This window comes from Danio aesculapii, chromosome 13 (assembly GCF_903798145.1).
Source record: "Danio aesculapii chromosome 13, fDanAes4.1, whole genome shotgun sequence".
NCBI lineage: Eukaryota > Metazoa > Chordata > Actinopteri > Cypriniformes > Danionidae > Danio > Danio aesculapii.
Window position 1 is genome coordinate 49,554,202 of NC_079447.1, and position 17,617 is coordinate 49,571,818.

Below are 17,617 nucleotides of genomic sequence, written 5' to 3' on the forward strand. Positions count from 1 at the left end.
CAGACACTGTAAAATCAACACAACTAAAAAACATGTGGTTCCTCAAGTTTGCAGGGATACAAACAAGTTCACTTTATCTCTTGTTTTTTCTTTGCTTAAGTTTGTGTGTGTGTATATGTATGTATGTGTGTGTGTACTGTATATGTATGTATATATACATATACTGTACATACACACACACACACACACGCATATATATATTTGTGTCTTAACAAGGGAAGGAACACAATTTGTGCTCTACCTGTGTATTTACATCCAAATCAGGTGAACTCTGTAGGAATTACAACAGTTTGCATATGTACTTCTCACTTGTTAAGGGTCCAAAAGTAGTTGGACAATGTGTGTGTGTTCCCTCATTATCCCAATAACAATGAGCAAATAAAAGGTCCAGAATTCATTTCAAGTGTGCTGTTTGTATTTGGAATCTGTTACGGTCAACTCTCAAGATGAGTTCCTAAGAGCTGTCATTATCAGACAAGCAAGCTATCAATAGGCTGAAAAAACAAAACAAACCCATCAGAGAAATAGCAGAAACATTAGGCCTGGCCAAAACAACTGTTTGGAACATTCTTAAAAAGAAAGAGCGCACCAGTGAACTCAGCAACTCTAAAAGACCCGGAAGACCACAGAAACACCTGCTGTGGATGACTGAAGAATTCTTTCCCTGGTGAAGAAAACCCTTCACAACAGTTAACCAGATCAAGAACACTATCCAGGAGGTAGGTGTATATGTGTCAAAGTCACCAATCAAGAGAAGACTACACCCGAGTGAACACAGAGGGTTCATCACAAGATGTAAACCATTGGTGAGCCTCAAACAAAGGAAGACCAGATTAGAGTTCTAAAAAAGCCCTCACAGTGCTGGAACAACATCCTATGGACAGATGAGATCAAGATCAACTTGTACCAGAGTGATGGGAAGAGAAGAGTATGGAGAAAGAAATGAACTGCTCTTGATTCTAAGCAGTAAAGAATGGTGGTGGTGGTATTGTCATGGTGTGGACATGTACAGTATGGCTGTCACTGAAACTGGTTCTATTGTATTTATTGATGATGTGACTACTGACAAAGCCAGCAGGAGGAATTCTGAAGTGTTTCAGGCAATATTTTCTGCTCGTATTAAGCCAAATGCTTCAGAACTTATTGAACGTCACTTCACAGTGCAGATGAAGAATGACCCAAAGCATACTGCAAAAGCAACCAGAGTCTGTGAAGGGAAATAAGTGGAATGTTATGCAATGGTCAAGTCAGTTACCTGATCTGAATCCGATTAAACATGCATTTCACTTACTGAAGATAAAACTGAAGGGAAAATGACCCAAAAACAAGCAGGAACTGAAGACAGTTGCTGTAGAGGCCTGGCAGAGCACCATCAGGAATGAAACCCAGCATCTGGTGATGTCTATGCGTTCCAGACTTCAGGCTGTAATTGACTGTAAAGGATTTGCAACCAAGTATTAGAAAGTGAAAGTTTGATTTTATGATTATTATTCTGTCCCATTACTTTTGGTCCCTTAACAAGTGGGAGGCACATTTGCAAACTGTTGTAATTCCTACTGCGTTCACCAGATTTGGATGTAAATACCCTTAAAATTAAAGTTGACAGTCTGCAGTTTAAGCACATCTCGTTCGTTTCATTTCATGTTGTTGTATAGAGCCAAAAAAAGTCTGGAATGTATAATCTTATTTTTGCTAAATGAAATGAGATAAAAAAGCTTAAACATACACCAAGCCATACACCCCGTCCTCATTAGGAAACACATCTGAAACCAGAAGTAAACAGGTCCTAAGAAAGCAAAGCTGTCTTTATGCTAATTGTTATGTTCTTTTTTTATGCCTTTTAATTGAATAGTCAAAGGTTTTTTTTTTTCATTGAGTTTGAAATATTACTATGGTAACTAAATGGGCTCAAAAAAGCTCTGTCATACCATATGCAAGTAGTACCTGACTAATAAAAAAATAAATAACATTTTTAGCAGGCAATCGAGCAGCTCTGTTGTTTGAGAAATGCCTGGCGTTTCCGCAGGCTAATTAAGAAGCACTTGTGAATCTTTTAAATGGCTGTAGTGTGTTGGTTTGGTTTGGAGAGCAGCTGATGTCAGATCAGTTTTTAATGAGCAGCAGTTGATTCTGACTCTGTGGCTCTGCTGTTTTTTCTGAGGCTTTACTGCCATCATAATGACCAGTTACAAAGCAGGAAAAAACTGCCTCTGACATGCAGACACGCTGGTTATCTGTGAACAAAGGCGGAAAACAGCACAGACTACGATTCCACAGTGATCATGATTCTGATGAAAGATTATCAAGACTTTTACTCACTTTGGAATGGTGTGCACTGGTAATGCATAATAAGACCACCGGCCGCATTCACAGAACATTTTAATGGGTAACATTCGTCTTAACTGATATTTTCTAACACAACTGATATCTTTCCTTCCTTAAAGGGATAGTGCACCTGATAATTCAGTCATCATTTACTCTGTTTCAAACCTGTTTGGGTTCATTTGTTGAACACACAAAAAAAGATGTTTTGAAGAAGACTGGAAAGCTGTAACCATTGATTTCCATAGTTTTAAATGCTAGTTTTAAGGAAAGACTCGCTTAATTTTGCGTGTGCTGTATATTTACACTCACCGGCTACTTTATTAGGTACACCTTACTAGTACCAGGTTGGACCCTTTTTTGCCTTCAGAACTGCCTTAATCCTTCATGACATAGATTCAACAAGGTACTGGAAATATTTCTCAGATTTTGCTCCATATTGACATGATAGCATCACACAGTTGCTGCAGATTTGTCGGCTGCACATCCATGATGCAAATCTCCCGTTCCACCACATCCTAAAGGTGCTCTATTGGATTGAGATATGGTGACTTGAGGCCATTTGAGTACAGTGAACTCATTGTCATGTTCAAGAAACTAGTCTGAGATGATTCACGCTTTATGAAATGACGCGTTATCCTGCTGGAAGTAGCCATCAGAATATGGGTACACTGTGGTCTTAAATGGATGGACATGGTCAGCAACAATACTCAGGTAGGCTGTGGCATTGACACGATGCTCAATTGGTACTAATGGGCCCAAAGTGTGCCAAGAAAATATCCGTTTTTCCAATCTTCTATTGTCCGATTTTAGTGAGCCTGTGCCAATTGTACCCTTAGTTTCCTGTTCTTAGCTGACGGGATTGCACCCGGTGTGGTCTTCTGCTGCTGTAGCCCACCTGCCTCAAGGTTGGACATGTTGTGCATTCAGAGATGCTCTTCTGCAGACCTCTGTTGTAACGAGTGGTTATTTGAATCTGGCCAGTCTGGCCATTCTCCTCTGACCTCTGGCACCAACAAGGCATTTGCGCCCACAGAACTGCCGCTCACTGGAAATTTTCTCTACTTTAGACCATTCTCTGTAAACCCTAGATGGTTGTACATGAAAATCATCAGTTTCTGAAATACTCAGACCAGCTCGTCACCAACAACCATGCCACATTAAAAGTCACTTAAATCCCCTTTCTTCCCCATTCTGATGCTCGATTTGAACTGCAGCAGATCGTCTTGACCATGTCTACATGCCTAAATGCATTGAGTTGCTGCCATGTGATTTACTCATTAGAATTTGCGTTAGTGAGCAGTTGGACACACTAATAAAGTGGCCAGTGAGTGGATTTACTGTATATACAGACAGTAAATTATGTATTGAACACATTATGATTTTCCATGTAAATAAATCTGAGTAGATTTCAGCTGCTGTCTGGGCTTTCCATGCGTTCTTACACCTCCCTTTCTTCATGTGTTCAACACTTTTTCAGCAGTTTCATTTCATTACACATAACCAAAATTTTAAACTAGGTAGTTTTGTTTTATTTGTATGTATGGATTGCTTTAATTGTTACCAACATCTGGAAAAATTAAGTCAACAGCACCTTTAGAAATATGTTTTCTGATAAAAATGTTGATATATTCAATACTTTTTTTTACCTTTTAATAACCTTTTTTTGTCTCTGTGTGCTGGGTAGCTCAGTGAAATTCTTCTATTGTGAAATCTACATGCATTATATTACACTTAAAAACATCCGGCTATGATTTTTCCCTCCTCACAAGCATCAGTGTTGTAGATGCATTCAAATCTTTCTTAAATTGAAAGACCCAAATAATGCCTGATATTTGTCATTAATCATCAAAAGGCAAAGTAAAGCACTTGAATAAATCCCTTTTATAAGGATTTTATATATGTTGATTACTTCAAGAATTGTTGGTACTTTAATATTTGTTTAGGCTTACCCAATTATTTTTGGTAATGTTTTTCTTAATTAATACTAAGCATTAATATTATATTATTATTAATATTAATATTAAGCATTTGCACATTTATTAATGTTTGAAAAGTATATTAGCATCATATTTACTGATATTCTATGGAAATTTATTTATTTATTTTTAGTAATTTATTAAAAAGGCTACATCAAACATTTCGTTATTAGTGTGTTTTGGTCAATGAAAGTGTCATTAAAATGTTATCATGACAAGTATAAAAAGGTGAAGCAAGCTGGTAGATCTCTGGAATGCAAAGAAAAGAGACTTGTCTTAATAGTTGTCACTTTGCACCTCTTAAATTCGGACACCGTGTTATGGATTTAGTTTGAGATCCACGTATCAGACTGATAGCAGATAGTGATCATTTAATCTCAGGCTCATATCAGCCCAGTGTGTACTCCTGAAGCTCTCAGCGCAGCGCTTTGTGATTGAGCCTGTGTGTAATTTGGCAGCAATCATGCCACTTTATCCCTAATCAGGATGCATCTCCGGCTTATATGCTTTCAGACAGCAGAGAGATTGAATTACCCAGCATTCCTTCCATCAAAAAAAAAAAAGTTTGCTCACATTTGCTGCTCCATTTCCCAGCCTGCCATATCCTAAACCTGCATGGCAGCTTTACGCAGATAATAGCTTAATTGTACTTTAATTGGTTGGTAATTGTGCAGCGCAGGCGCCTCAATGCTATCGCTGTCGCATCATCCCAGGCGCTGTGGTGATTTTCACAAGGTGCCAGGGCCTCTGGGAGCCGGTGGATGAGAGGTATTGTTCAAATGTTTGCTTACTTACAGCTGAAGTCAGAATTATTTGCTCTCCTAAATTATTACCCCCTGTATATTTCAGTTTAACAGAGAGAAGATTTTTTCAACACATTTCTAAACATAAAAGTTTTAATAACCAATTCCTAATAACTGATTGCTTTTATCTTTGCCATGATGACAGTATATAATATTTGACTAGATTGTGTCTGTGACCGAAATGCGACCTCCGGTGGACAATAGCAGACTCCGAAGTGAGACGTAGATTCAGAGTTTCAAATGAGCTTATTAATTAGCAAATAATATAAATATTACATACGAAAACATAAAGTGAGCAGGTTACATTGTAACCCTGTGTCCTAACAACTCGATACATGACCAGATTTGTAGTGATAAGCAATTTGGCTGTTTGCACCAGACGAAACACGATAGAAATGTAAGTACAGCCATTCAGAAGCACAGAATAGTGCACTCGCTGCACTTCAACAAAATGCTAAGGTTTATAATCGGATTAATACATATTAAACCTCTTTAACATTATTAAATGTAGGTGCGGAATGACTAATATATGTTGGCGTGCATTGTTCTGAAGTTCAATTTTAAAGGGTTTATTTTATTTTCCAGATCTGAGGTGAACTATCTGCTGCTGCTTTCATTAGTATGGGAATAAATGTCATGTAAAATGGCATTCAAACTCACATTATTAGCATTTAACACTGGATAAAGCACATTCAATTCAATTCAATTCACCTTTATTTGTATAGCGCTTATACAATGTAGATTCTGTCAAAGCAGCTTCACATAAAAGGTCACAGTAAATAGGAACAGTGTAGTTCAGTTTGTAGTGTTTAAGTTCAGTTCAGTTGAGCTCAGTTCAGTGTGGTTTAATAATCACTACTGAGAGTCCAAATACTGAAGAGCAAATCCAACGATGCGCAGCTCTACAGATCCCGAACCATGCAAGCCAGTGGCGACAGCGGAGAGGGAAAAAAAAACTTCACTAAAGGCGGAAGTGAAGAAAAAAACCTTGAGAGAAACCAGGCTCAGTTGGGCACGATCATTTTAATGGTGTGATGATTAATGACAATAATCAATTTCAGGTGTCGGTTAGGACAAACACTCCTTTTGATATGAAAATATTCTTTCTATCGTGTGCCGTTACTTTTATTTAAAGGGCACATAGTTGACCTCTTTTTTATGATTTAATAATAATATTATGGTTCTTCTGAGTGTGCCAGTTTAGGTTCAGTTTAAAACACAATTCAGATTTTTTTATTATGTGTTAAAAAGTGTCATGTTGGGGGCGTGTCCACAGTATGCTGATTTATGGGTGTGTTGCTTCACATGTAAATTAGTTTCGGCTTCCCGCCCAACGTAACAAGGGGGCGGGGCCATGAGCTCACCCGCTCTGCATTTCCAACAGTCTGACAGGCAGATGGAGAAGGAGAGAGAGGATCACCATTCAGTCGTACATGTACGACTCTGACACAGACCAAGCAGAGAGTACAAAATCATTTGTGTCTTTGTACAGTTTTACAGCCAACTGTGTGCTAGTTTCAAGTGCCGAGCTTGTACACAGAGACTAATAACCACGCACACTGAATTAACTTTGACTGAGGCACCGGATGCGCCGCTCGAAGCCACGACACGGCACACCAGGCACTCTCTGTGGCGCGGCAGAAACATGAAGTTTCCAGAATCGTCGCGCCACGCATTTTTGAATTCTAAACATAGGTTTCTGTAGCGGTCCGCGGCGCCCAGCCGTCGACTTGAGTGTACCCTGATAGAAACTTATGTTTAGAATTGTAAAACGCATGCTAGTTAAGATCACAGGGAGCTTCTGGGATCGTGAGAAATGCAAACGGCTGAAGTATAAGGTAGACTCAATGAGAAGTACACATTTGCAAACCTGCCTAAAGATACAACCAATAATTCCGATTAGAGCGATAATGTGGAGAATATTGATCTTGTGTTGAGCCCAATGAGCCTTGCATCTAAAAATAGAGCTAGCGTGTTCCTTTAGTGATATCGCTTCGACTCACGCTGAAAATGGAGGACGTGAATCAACAAACTGAGGATATGATGACGCGCCTGTCAATCCATATTGGTGGGCGGGGGGACCGCTCTCCTACGTCAAGTAGCGATCGATTTGAAAATCGCTCCAATTAGTCCACCGTTTTTATGTTGTTAAATTGAAAAAAAAGCACTGGGTGTGTTTATATCACCCCAATATGACGGTCTATACACCATACATGCACATATGTCTGTCCAAACAGCTTGAAAAGTAGATTTTTTACCATAGGTGCCCTTTAAAACACATCAGACTCGCTCCTGTTGGTGTCAATCTGGCAACCTGCGCTTGTGTGTGTTTTGAACCAGGTGTGCAATACCTAGTTCAACCACTGGGTGTCAAGCTTGCATACTCCACCTTTAAAGTGCAATATAAATGCTTACCTTGGTTAATTAGGCAGGTTTGAGTAATTAGGTAAGTTATTATTTAACAGTGGTTTATTCTGTAGACTAGATTTTCCCAAACCTGTTTCTGAAGGCACACCAACAATACACATTTTCAACCTGTTCCTATTCAAACACGCTTGAATCACCTCATCAGAACATTAAAAGAGACTCAAAACCTGAAATGAATTGGTCAGAGAAGGGAGACATCCAAAATATGTACTGTTGGTGTGTCTTCAGGAACATGGTTGGGAAACACTTCTGTAGACAATCATAAAAAAAGCTGAAGGGGCTAATTATAATTTTTTATTAAAAACTGCTTATATTCTATCCCAAATAAACAAATAAGACTTTCTCCAGAAGAAAATATATTTTAGGAAATACTGTGTAAAAAGTCCTTGCTAAACACTGTTTGGGAAATATTTGAAAAAGAAATAAAAATTCACAGGAGGGTTAATAGTTGTGACTTCAACTGTAATTACCCATTTATTCGGTGCAGTTTAATTGAATTGGTTTTTAGCTTCTGAGGCTGTTCGTTTGGACCTTCTCCTCCTCCTCTGTGATTGTGATCGGTCATCAAGCTGCAATAATTATTGCGCTTCATCAGCAGCTTTGAGTTTACGGCTGCTGAAATGAATTGATTCCATTCTAATTGTTATGAAGCGAGACGGTGAAAGTGGCTCATGATCTGCCAGGCAGTGAAAGCGTATTGATCCACCAGAGGGAAAGAGTGATTGAGACCGAGCTTTCTGCTGTAGATGGAAAGGCAGAACTTAGAGATAATACGGCCTGTGGGGTAGATGGACGTTGTAAGCATAAAATGTGTATTTGAATTGATGTTCATTCAATCATTTTCTTTTCGGCGTAGTCGTTTTATTTATCTAGGGTCACCACAGTGGAATGAACCACCAACAGTATGTGTTTGAATTTGCATTTGTGTTAAATGATGTCGTCAAAAGAACTGGTGCCAAGTTGATTAAAAAAAACAAAAAAACAATAAAGTTAGACCTCGATTTTAGTTTTTCCATTGACAATTAAAAAAAAATATATATATATATATAAATAAATGAATAAATATATATATATATATATATATATATATATATATATATATATATATATATATATATATATATATATATATATATAAATAAATAAATATAAAAATATTTTATATTTATTTATTTATTTATTTATATATATATATATATATATATATATATATATATATATATATATTTATTTATTTATTTATTTATTTATATATATATATATATATATATATATATATATATATATATATATATATATATATATATATATATATATATATATATATATAAAAATAAATATATATATATATAAAAATAAATATATATATATATATATATAAATAAATAAATAAAAATAATAAATTGAATGTGGTTATTTTTTTTAAATATATGTAGCCTACAGCGAAAGCCAATCTATCTTTTTATTACGTAAATCTATTTATTTCTTATCTATGTAGTTCAGTAATAATGTCTTTTCTATGTGGATCATATATATGTATTTCAGGCTACCAAAAAATGAAAAGTGCCTGCCTAAAAGGCTACCAGGGATTTAGAAATTTTGCAAGCCCTGCGTCTCATTCTCATAACTACTCCTACTATGATAATTCAGGTGTTACATTAACAAATCCTGAAATTTGGCGTTAGTTGCTTATTTTCACAGCATCAGTGACGAGCACTAGAGCTCTAAGGGGCTTCTGTTTGTTGGCTCATTAAGTCAGACTCGTCCTTTTTGTAAAGTCTAATCAATTATTAAAAAAGAAAACATCAAATTAATTAGACAACACTATGGTCTGTCTGTCTGTCAATCATTAATTAGATTTTGAGATGTGGCTGTTGTGCTCAAAAATAATTGGACAATTCAGATTGAAGTGAAACCTGTCATTTATCAGAAAGGTCAACTTTTGAGATTTTGAATAAATATTGTGAGACGTACAAAGTGGACAAAATTATACTTGCATGTTTTTGCTGAAACATTTTCAATCTTTTTTACATTTCCAAAATATGCCGGGTTTATTGTTATGGTATTTCAAGGAAAGATTTAATACATTTTTACCTTTTAAAGGTTTAATTCTTTCTTTTTTTGTTGTTGTTGTTAGTTAGAAACTAAAGTATACATATTTGTACAAGTGGCTCAAATTTGCTCATTTTGTGCAACAACTTTAACCATACGGTAAACACAAAATAAGCCAACAGCTAGGGCTATGCGACAGCGCGAAGGCTGCACTGAAGCATACACGTTTGCTTTACGCAGAAGTATGAATCAGCCTTAAGTTGTTGGACTACTATACAGGAGTTATTGTTATGGATTATAGATAGCCAAATTTAGCGGGTTTTATTTTAGCATAATGGTAAAGCGCGAACGCCGTTATGATTGTATTAAAACACATGCTTTGTTGTAAAAATTTGTAATAATGATAAAAATTGCTTAATTTTTACATCTCTTTACTTCCGTGTGCAGCCATGTTGTCGTTGCAGATGGTGTATTCTGGGAAATTTACTCCTTGGTTTCAAGTGTGGTCCTGAAAAATGTCCTTTTCAAGAGCTATCTAGTCCTTCCCCTTAGCCCTACGTCTTCAAGCTAAAGAGAATTGGGACACCCCTACCCCTTCTAATGCAAAACAAGGGGTAAGGGGAAGGGCTAAGGGGTAGAAATGGGATTGAGCCTAAGTCTGAAACTGAAGTGACTGTCGTCATTATCATTAATCATCAACAAAAGGCTAAATATAAACTTTTTAAGACTGAAATTCGAATACATGTTCCTGATAAAAGCTTTTTATACTGTATATACTGTAAAGGGTAGATTGAGGCTATGTGTTCTTCACTCATGTATAGGATTTTTTTTGTAAACCGAAACCGTGATTACAGTACTATGATGCGAACTGAACCTGCAATTTTGTAAACCGTCCAACCCCTATTATTTTCTGTATTGTTTGATGTTAATCCTCATATACCCATCGCAATCCCATACTGCACCAAGATATACAGTAAGGTGCAAAAGTTTTAGGCCAACATTCAATCTGTTGGATTACTTATGGTATAATGGTTATACAGTATGTGAACCTTTACCACAAAACCAGCCATGATTGTTAATTATTTGTTCATTTTTTTTTAATAAAGATTTATACAGGGTGAATAAATGATCTTTACGCTGATGTATGGTTTGTTTGGATAGGAGTTAGGGTTAGAGTTTGAATTATTTTGGTTTAATTGTTTAAGGCAGTAAAAGACAATGTTGGTGAGAGGCTGTTTGTTCTGGTTTGAGCTCCGTGTTGTTAGCAATATTGTCTGAATTGATGAGATTGTGAATGTTGAAAAGATCAGATGGTTTTGAATCCATTATGCCATTCCTTCTGGAAAGGACTTGAGTGGTAATAGTTTTTCAGCATGATAATGATTCGCTAATTGTAGTGAAATCTTGTTTGGAGAAAGAAAACAGCTGATGAAACACAGCCAGTAATGAAATGGCCTCCACAGGTTCCAGACCTGAATATTATAGAGGCTGTATGAAATCACCTGGACAGAAAAAGAAAGATAAGACACTCTAAACCTGATGAAGATCTATAAGAAGTGCTTAAAGATATTACACAGCACATTATTTCAGATAATGTCAGGACAGTTGGAACAAAGCAGTTCAAGTGCTTGATGCCAAGGGAAGTCACATTAAATATAGACTTTTGTCCGAAGAGGAAATGTTGTGTTGTTTTTGTTTTTTGTGCATATTTCCCAGATTTTTCTGACTGATTGATTATATATTGAGTCTTGGGCCAAGAAAGCTGGTATAGTGCTCAGGACTTTTTCACAGTACAGTGTATCGTATAACGTCATGTTCTACTTTTATACCCTCACAGTGACGTTTTTTTTTTTCTCCCCTTCACAGACTTCAGAACAGCTACACGGCGTCTCAGAGAGCTAATCAAGACCTGGAGGAAAAACTTCACGCCCTGGTAACCTTTACACTTCACTTCCCTCTCCCTCCTGAAGCCCTTTATCTTAAACACTCCTGTCTTTAATTGCTGTTTAATTGTTTCCAGTGCCCTAATGATGCCACGCTCAGTCAGTTTGTCGCAACTATTATAAACTGTAATTGAGGAAACTTTGTCTTCATTCTCTAGAGACTAGCAAACAAGTCACAGTATTCCTCATGCGTACTGGAAGTTCATTGTACACTGGGGAAATTGCTGTTGGTAGAAAAGTGACGGTGATTGTGTTGCTTTGATTTGATCTCGAGATAAAAACACTGTCATTCTTGCTTCGTGATTGAAATTGTTACTCTGTTACAAGCCCGCTGTGAGTTTTGTTCATTCGCCAGATCAATTTTTGACTCTTTCTGAATGTTCAGTTTGGACCTGGCTTTGTAGAGCCATAGTGCCGTGCATAATCATAGTCAGATGGCTTTGTTTTATCTCACTGTCGTCATCCCAGTGCAGAGAAGTTAACACTATTGGGCAATGAACCATATAATGTAACTTCACTGACATTCATTACTACATATACTACCTGACAAAAGTCTTGTCGCTATCCATGTTTTAGGAACAACAAATAATAACTTCACTTCTAGTTGATCATTTGGTATCAGAAGTGGCTTTTATGAAAGGCAAAGACCTCTAGATTACGCTTATTTGACCAAAGAAAATATGATCATGTCTTGATTTTTAATTCTTTAATTAGGACAGTAAGATCTGAGTTTGCTTAGACTAAAGTCTTGTCACTGAACAGAAATAATGTCCAGTATAGAATATGTGGTCATGCTGCAGTGGAAACAGAATGAATATTGTGTCTGACTCCATCATGAGCTTGGAGGACTGCATCCATACATCTCTGCAATGACTCAAATCACTGATTAATAAAGTCATCTGCAATGGCAAAGAAAGCGTTCTTGCAGGACTCCCAGAGTTCATCAAGATTCTTTGGATTCATCTTCAATGCTTCCTCATTCATCTTACCCCAGACATGCTCAATAATGTTCATGCCTGGTGACTGGGCTGGCCAATCCTGGAGCACCTTGACCTTCTTTGCTTTCAGGAACTTTAATGTGGAGGCTGAAGTATAAGAAGGAGCGCTATCCTGCTGAAGAATTCCCCCTCTCCTGTGGTTTGTAATATAATGGGCAGCACAAATGTCTTGATACCTCAGGCTGTTGATGTTGCCATTCACTCTGCAGATCTCTCGCACTCCCTCATACTGAATGTAACCCCAAACCATGATTTTTTTCTTCACCTAACTTGACAGATTTTTGTGAGTATCTTGGGTCCATGCGGGTTCCAGTAGGTCTTCTGCAGTATTTGTGATGTTTGAGATGCAGATCAACAGATGATTCATCAGAAAAATCGACCTTCTGCCACTTTCCCAAATGATCAACTAGAAGTCAAGTTATTAAGTGTTGCTCTTACAACTGGGATCGATGACAAGACTTTTGTCAGGTAGTGTGTAGTTTTTATGTTCCACAGAAAGATTTGGAATGACTAATTGGCTAATAGCACTGTGACTAAATGGTGACCATTTATATTTTTAGGTGGATTATTTCTGAGTTTTGCCATTCAATCTTTTTACTTTTTTTCGTTTCTTCATGAACTATGCTATAAACATTTTCTACAGGAATAGAACTCTAATGCTTGAGGGTTGTGATACTGCTTTAGGATTGCAGTTCAATGTAAAGTTCTGTCAGATGAAATCAAAGCAGCTTCCTCTCGCTTTTCAAATGATCGATTTGTCATTGATGTTTTTTCCTTTAAATAAAAGAGCACATGGCTACTGCCCTCAATGACTGCTCTGGTTATGGTGGTAATGGTCACAGTGAAAGGGGTCCTATTATGCTTTTTCACTTTTTAAAGTTCAGTCATTGTCTAATGTGGATTAGGTTTGGGGATAAATAAAGATGAAAAAAAAATAACTTCAAGTGAGATTTTCATGAATAAAAAAACAAACACCCTAATGAACAGCTTGTTTGGACTACAGCATTGTTTTCCAGGTTTTTTTGTTCTGATGTCACAAGTGGCTCATTTGAATATTGTCAAAAAAGAAATTTCAATATTTGGGGGTGGGGATTCTTAAAACCACTGGTGTTAAGATGCGTTTTTGTTAACAAAGGAGATACACTCACCCGCCTCTTTTTTTAGGTACACCTTACTAGTACCGGGTTGGACCGTTTTTGCCTTTAGAACTGCCTTAATGCTTCGTGGCATAGATTCAACAAGATACTGGAAATATTTCTCAGAGATTTGGGTCCATATTGACAATATAGCATCACACAGTTGCTGCAGATTTGTTGGCTGCACAGCCATGATGCAAATCTCCCGTTTCAACACATCCCAAAGGTGCTCTATTGGATTGAGCTCTGGTGACTGTGGAGGCCATTTGAGTACAGTGAACTCATTGTAATGTTCTAGAAACCAGTCTGAGATGATTCACGCTTTATGACATGGTGCGTTATCCTGCTGAAAGTAGGGAACACTGTGGTCATAAAGGGATGGACATGGTCAGCAACAATACTCAGGTAGGCTGTGGCATTGACACAATGCTCAATTGGTATTAATGGGCCCAAAGTGTGCCAAGAAAATATCCCCCACACCGTTACACCACCACCACCAGCCTGATTTGTTGATACAAGGCAGGATAGATCCATGCTTTCAAGTTGTTGACGCCAAAATCTGACCCGACCATCCGAATGTGGCAGCAGAAATGGAGACTCATCAGACCAGGCAACGTTTCCCCAATCTTCTATTGTCCAATTTTGGTGAGCCTGTGCGAATTTAACCTCAGTTTCCTGTTCTTAGCTGACAGGAGTGGCACCCGGTGTGGTCTTCTGCTGCTGTAGCCCATCTGCCTCAAGGTTGAACACGTGTTGTGCGTTCAGACCTCGGTTGTAACGAGTGGTTATTTGAGTTACTGTTGCCTTTCTATCAGCTGGAACGAGTCTGGCCATTCTCCTCTGACCTCTGGCATCATCAAGGCATTTGCGCCCACAGAACTGCCGCTCACTGGATATTTTCACTTTTCCGGACCATTCTCTGTAAACCCTAGAGATGATTGTGTGTGAAAATCCCAGTAGATCAGCAGTTTCTGAAATACTCAGACCAGCCCGTCTGGCAGTAACAACCATGCCACTTTCAAAATCACTTAAATCCCCTTTCTTCCCCATTCTGATGCTCGCTTTGAACTGCAGCAGATCATCTTGACCATGTCTACATGCCTAAATGCATTGAGTTGCTGCCATGTGATTGGCTGATTAGAAATTTTCCTTAACAAGCCGATGGACAGGCGTACCTAATAAAGAAGCGGTGAGTTTATGTACTGTTTGTGTACCTCTAGGAACAGGGTTGGGAAACACTGTTCTAGTTCACCTCTCAAAGCAGAATCAAGACTTGTAAAAGAGCATAATAGCACCCCTGTAAGGCAGTGGATCAATCAGGCATCTTGAACGTCCAGAATGTTTGCTTGCCTTTTTGTTCACCGTAAAAGCTTTGTTTGAGTGAAAATTTACTTTAGAGCCCTGCTGTAAAACACAATGTAATTTTCTGAGAACAATGAAGAGAGACAAAGAGCGGAAAAAAAGAACGACATCAAAGTTAAAGATTGAATAAATGTACAAATTTGTCCCTAAGCCTCTTTCTCTTCACGAAGCATAAAGCAATTCCCAGCAGATCTCCTAATACATCATAATAACTGTCCAGGACTGCAGTCGTCGTCCAACAGTGGGATTCGATTAGAACCAATGCGATTTTAAAGATTATTTGGATGCGATTGTGCATCACAGAAAAACAGCGGGTCATGCGTTCACCATTTATTAAAAATCTCTTCAGAAGCTGCCATTGCTTGTTGGAATCATTTATTAAAGGATTTCATATTTTATTAAAGTCTAAAATTTCCCCTGACTTCCAGTTTGGCTCGTATGAAAATTTAATCAAACACACATCTACAATAAGTTATTTTAAGAATCGTTTTATCAAGCTGAGGTGGTCTGCAGAATCATCTCATTTAGCATGACTGTAAAACTTCAGAAATAGATGAAGGCTCTTTATCATATCTGATGAGTGTGTGAGTGTGTGCATGTTTGAATCATTTGAATGAGATTTTTTTTTCACCAACAATTGGTGGTTGTGCTGACATGACAGGACTAGATCAGCAGAAAATGAATTGCCATTATTGTAAAAAAAACTTCAAATGGATGATACATTTATTTATTTGATATATTCTACATTTATTTGTTTGTTTTTACTTTATTTGTTAAATTATTTTATTTAGAAAGTATTTTTTTATTTATATATTTATTTATTTTATATGTATTTATTGTTTTTGATGTATTTTAAATTTATTTTTTTATCTTTATTTTTTAATTTTTATTTTTAGCTTTATTTTTTAGTCATTTTATTCAGAGTACTATTTATGAATTATTTTAACATTTTTTTTATTTTACCTTAGCTTTATTTTTTTATTTTATTTATATTTATGTTTATATTATATTTATATTATTATATTTATATATATTTTATTTTATTTATTATAACTTTTTAAATATATTTTATATTTGTTTTGGCTTTATTTCTTATTAATTTTATTTAGAGTAACAATTATTTCTTATTTTATATTTATTTATATTTTATATTTAATTTTTAGCTTTATTTTTTTGTCATTTTATTTAGAGTACTCTTTATTATTTATCTTAACATTTTTATTAACTTTAGTTTAATTTTTTTGTTATTTTATTTACAGGGTAGTATTTATTTATTATGTTAACTTATTTTATATTTATTTATTTATTATTGTATACTTATTTTTTACTTTATTTCTTATTTATTTTATATAGAGAGTAGTATTTATTATATTTTTTAATGTATTTTACGTATTTTATATTTATTTTTTAGTATTATTTATTAGTAATTTTATTTAGAGTGCAAAAAAATATATTTTTTATTTTACTTGAGCTTTATTTGTTTAGTTATCTTATGTAGAGAGTAGTATTTATTATATATTTGTATATTTTTTTCATTTATTAGTCGTTTTATTTACAAAGTAGTATTTACTCATTATATTTATATATTTTATATTTATTTATTTTTTTATATATTTAATATTTATTTTTAGCTATTTTTTTGTCATTTTATTTATATTAGTTATATTTATATTGTTTTATTATATATATATATATATATATATATATATATATATATATTTGATTTATTTTTTAGCTCTATTTTTTAGTAATTATATTTAGTGTAATATTCATTATATTAACTTTATATTTATTTATTATTTTTTAGCTCTATTTTTTGTTATTTTATTTCGAGTACTGTTCATAAATAATTTATTTTACTTTAGTTTTATTTGTTTAGTTATTTTATTTAGAGAATAGTATTTATTTATTTTATTTATGCATTTTATATTTATTTTAGATTTATTTGTTCAGTTATTTTATTTACAGAGTACTATTAATTTATTTTATTTATTTATTGTTTGTATGTATTTTATATTTCTTTTTTAGCTTTAGGTTTTAGTCATTTTAATTAAATAACTGTTTTTATTTTACTTTAGCTTTATTTTTTAGTTGTTTTATTTAGAGAGTACTATTTATTTATTATTTGATGTATTTTATTCATTTTTGTAGTAATTTTAAAGTACTATTTATTTTAATATTTATAATTAAAATTAATTAATTATATTTTTATTTTACTTTAGCTTTATTTCTTTAGTTTTTATATTTTGAGAGTAGTAATTATTATTTTTATATATTTTATATATTTTTAAGTCTTTTTTTTAGAGTACTATTTATAAATTATTTAACTTTTTTTATTTTACTATTTGCAGTTTTTCATCTGTCCATATTTTATCATTTCAGCTGTTTAAATTAGCAGAATTACATTTGAAAGGTTTTAATTCTTGTCGCAGACTATCTTCGTCAGATCATTTATTACTGATGAAAATAAAAGTGGTGATCTCGTAGTTTATCTTTCACATGTCTCATTCCTACTTTTCTTTTTCCCACTCTTTATTTTTGCCTATGCTTTTTCCCCTCTCATCTCACATCTTGTACTTGCAGAAATACCAGTTA

General features: G+C 35.1%; 1 protein-coding gene across 1 annotated transcript in view; it reads left to right on the forward strand.

The window, feature by feature from the left end:
- The window catches only part of tjap1 (tight junction associated protein 1 (peripheral)), a 149,617-nt gene that overhangs the window by 110,702 nt on the left and 21,298 nt on the right, over nucleotides 1–17,617 (forward strand). The window contains exon 7 of the mRNA XM_056471493.1: nucleotides 11,450–11,516. Within this exon, the coding sequence (XP_056327468.1) occupies nucleotides 11,450–11,516 (67 nt within the window). The remainder of the gene's footprint in view (nucleotides 1–11,449; nucleotides 11,517–17,617) is intronic.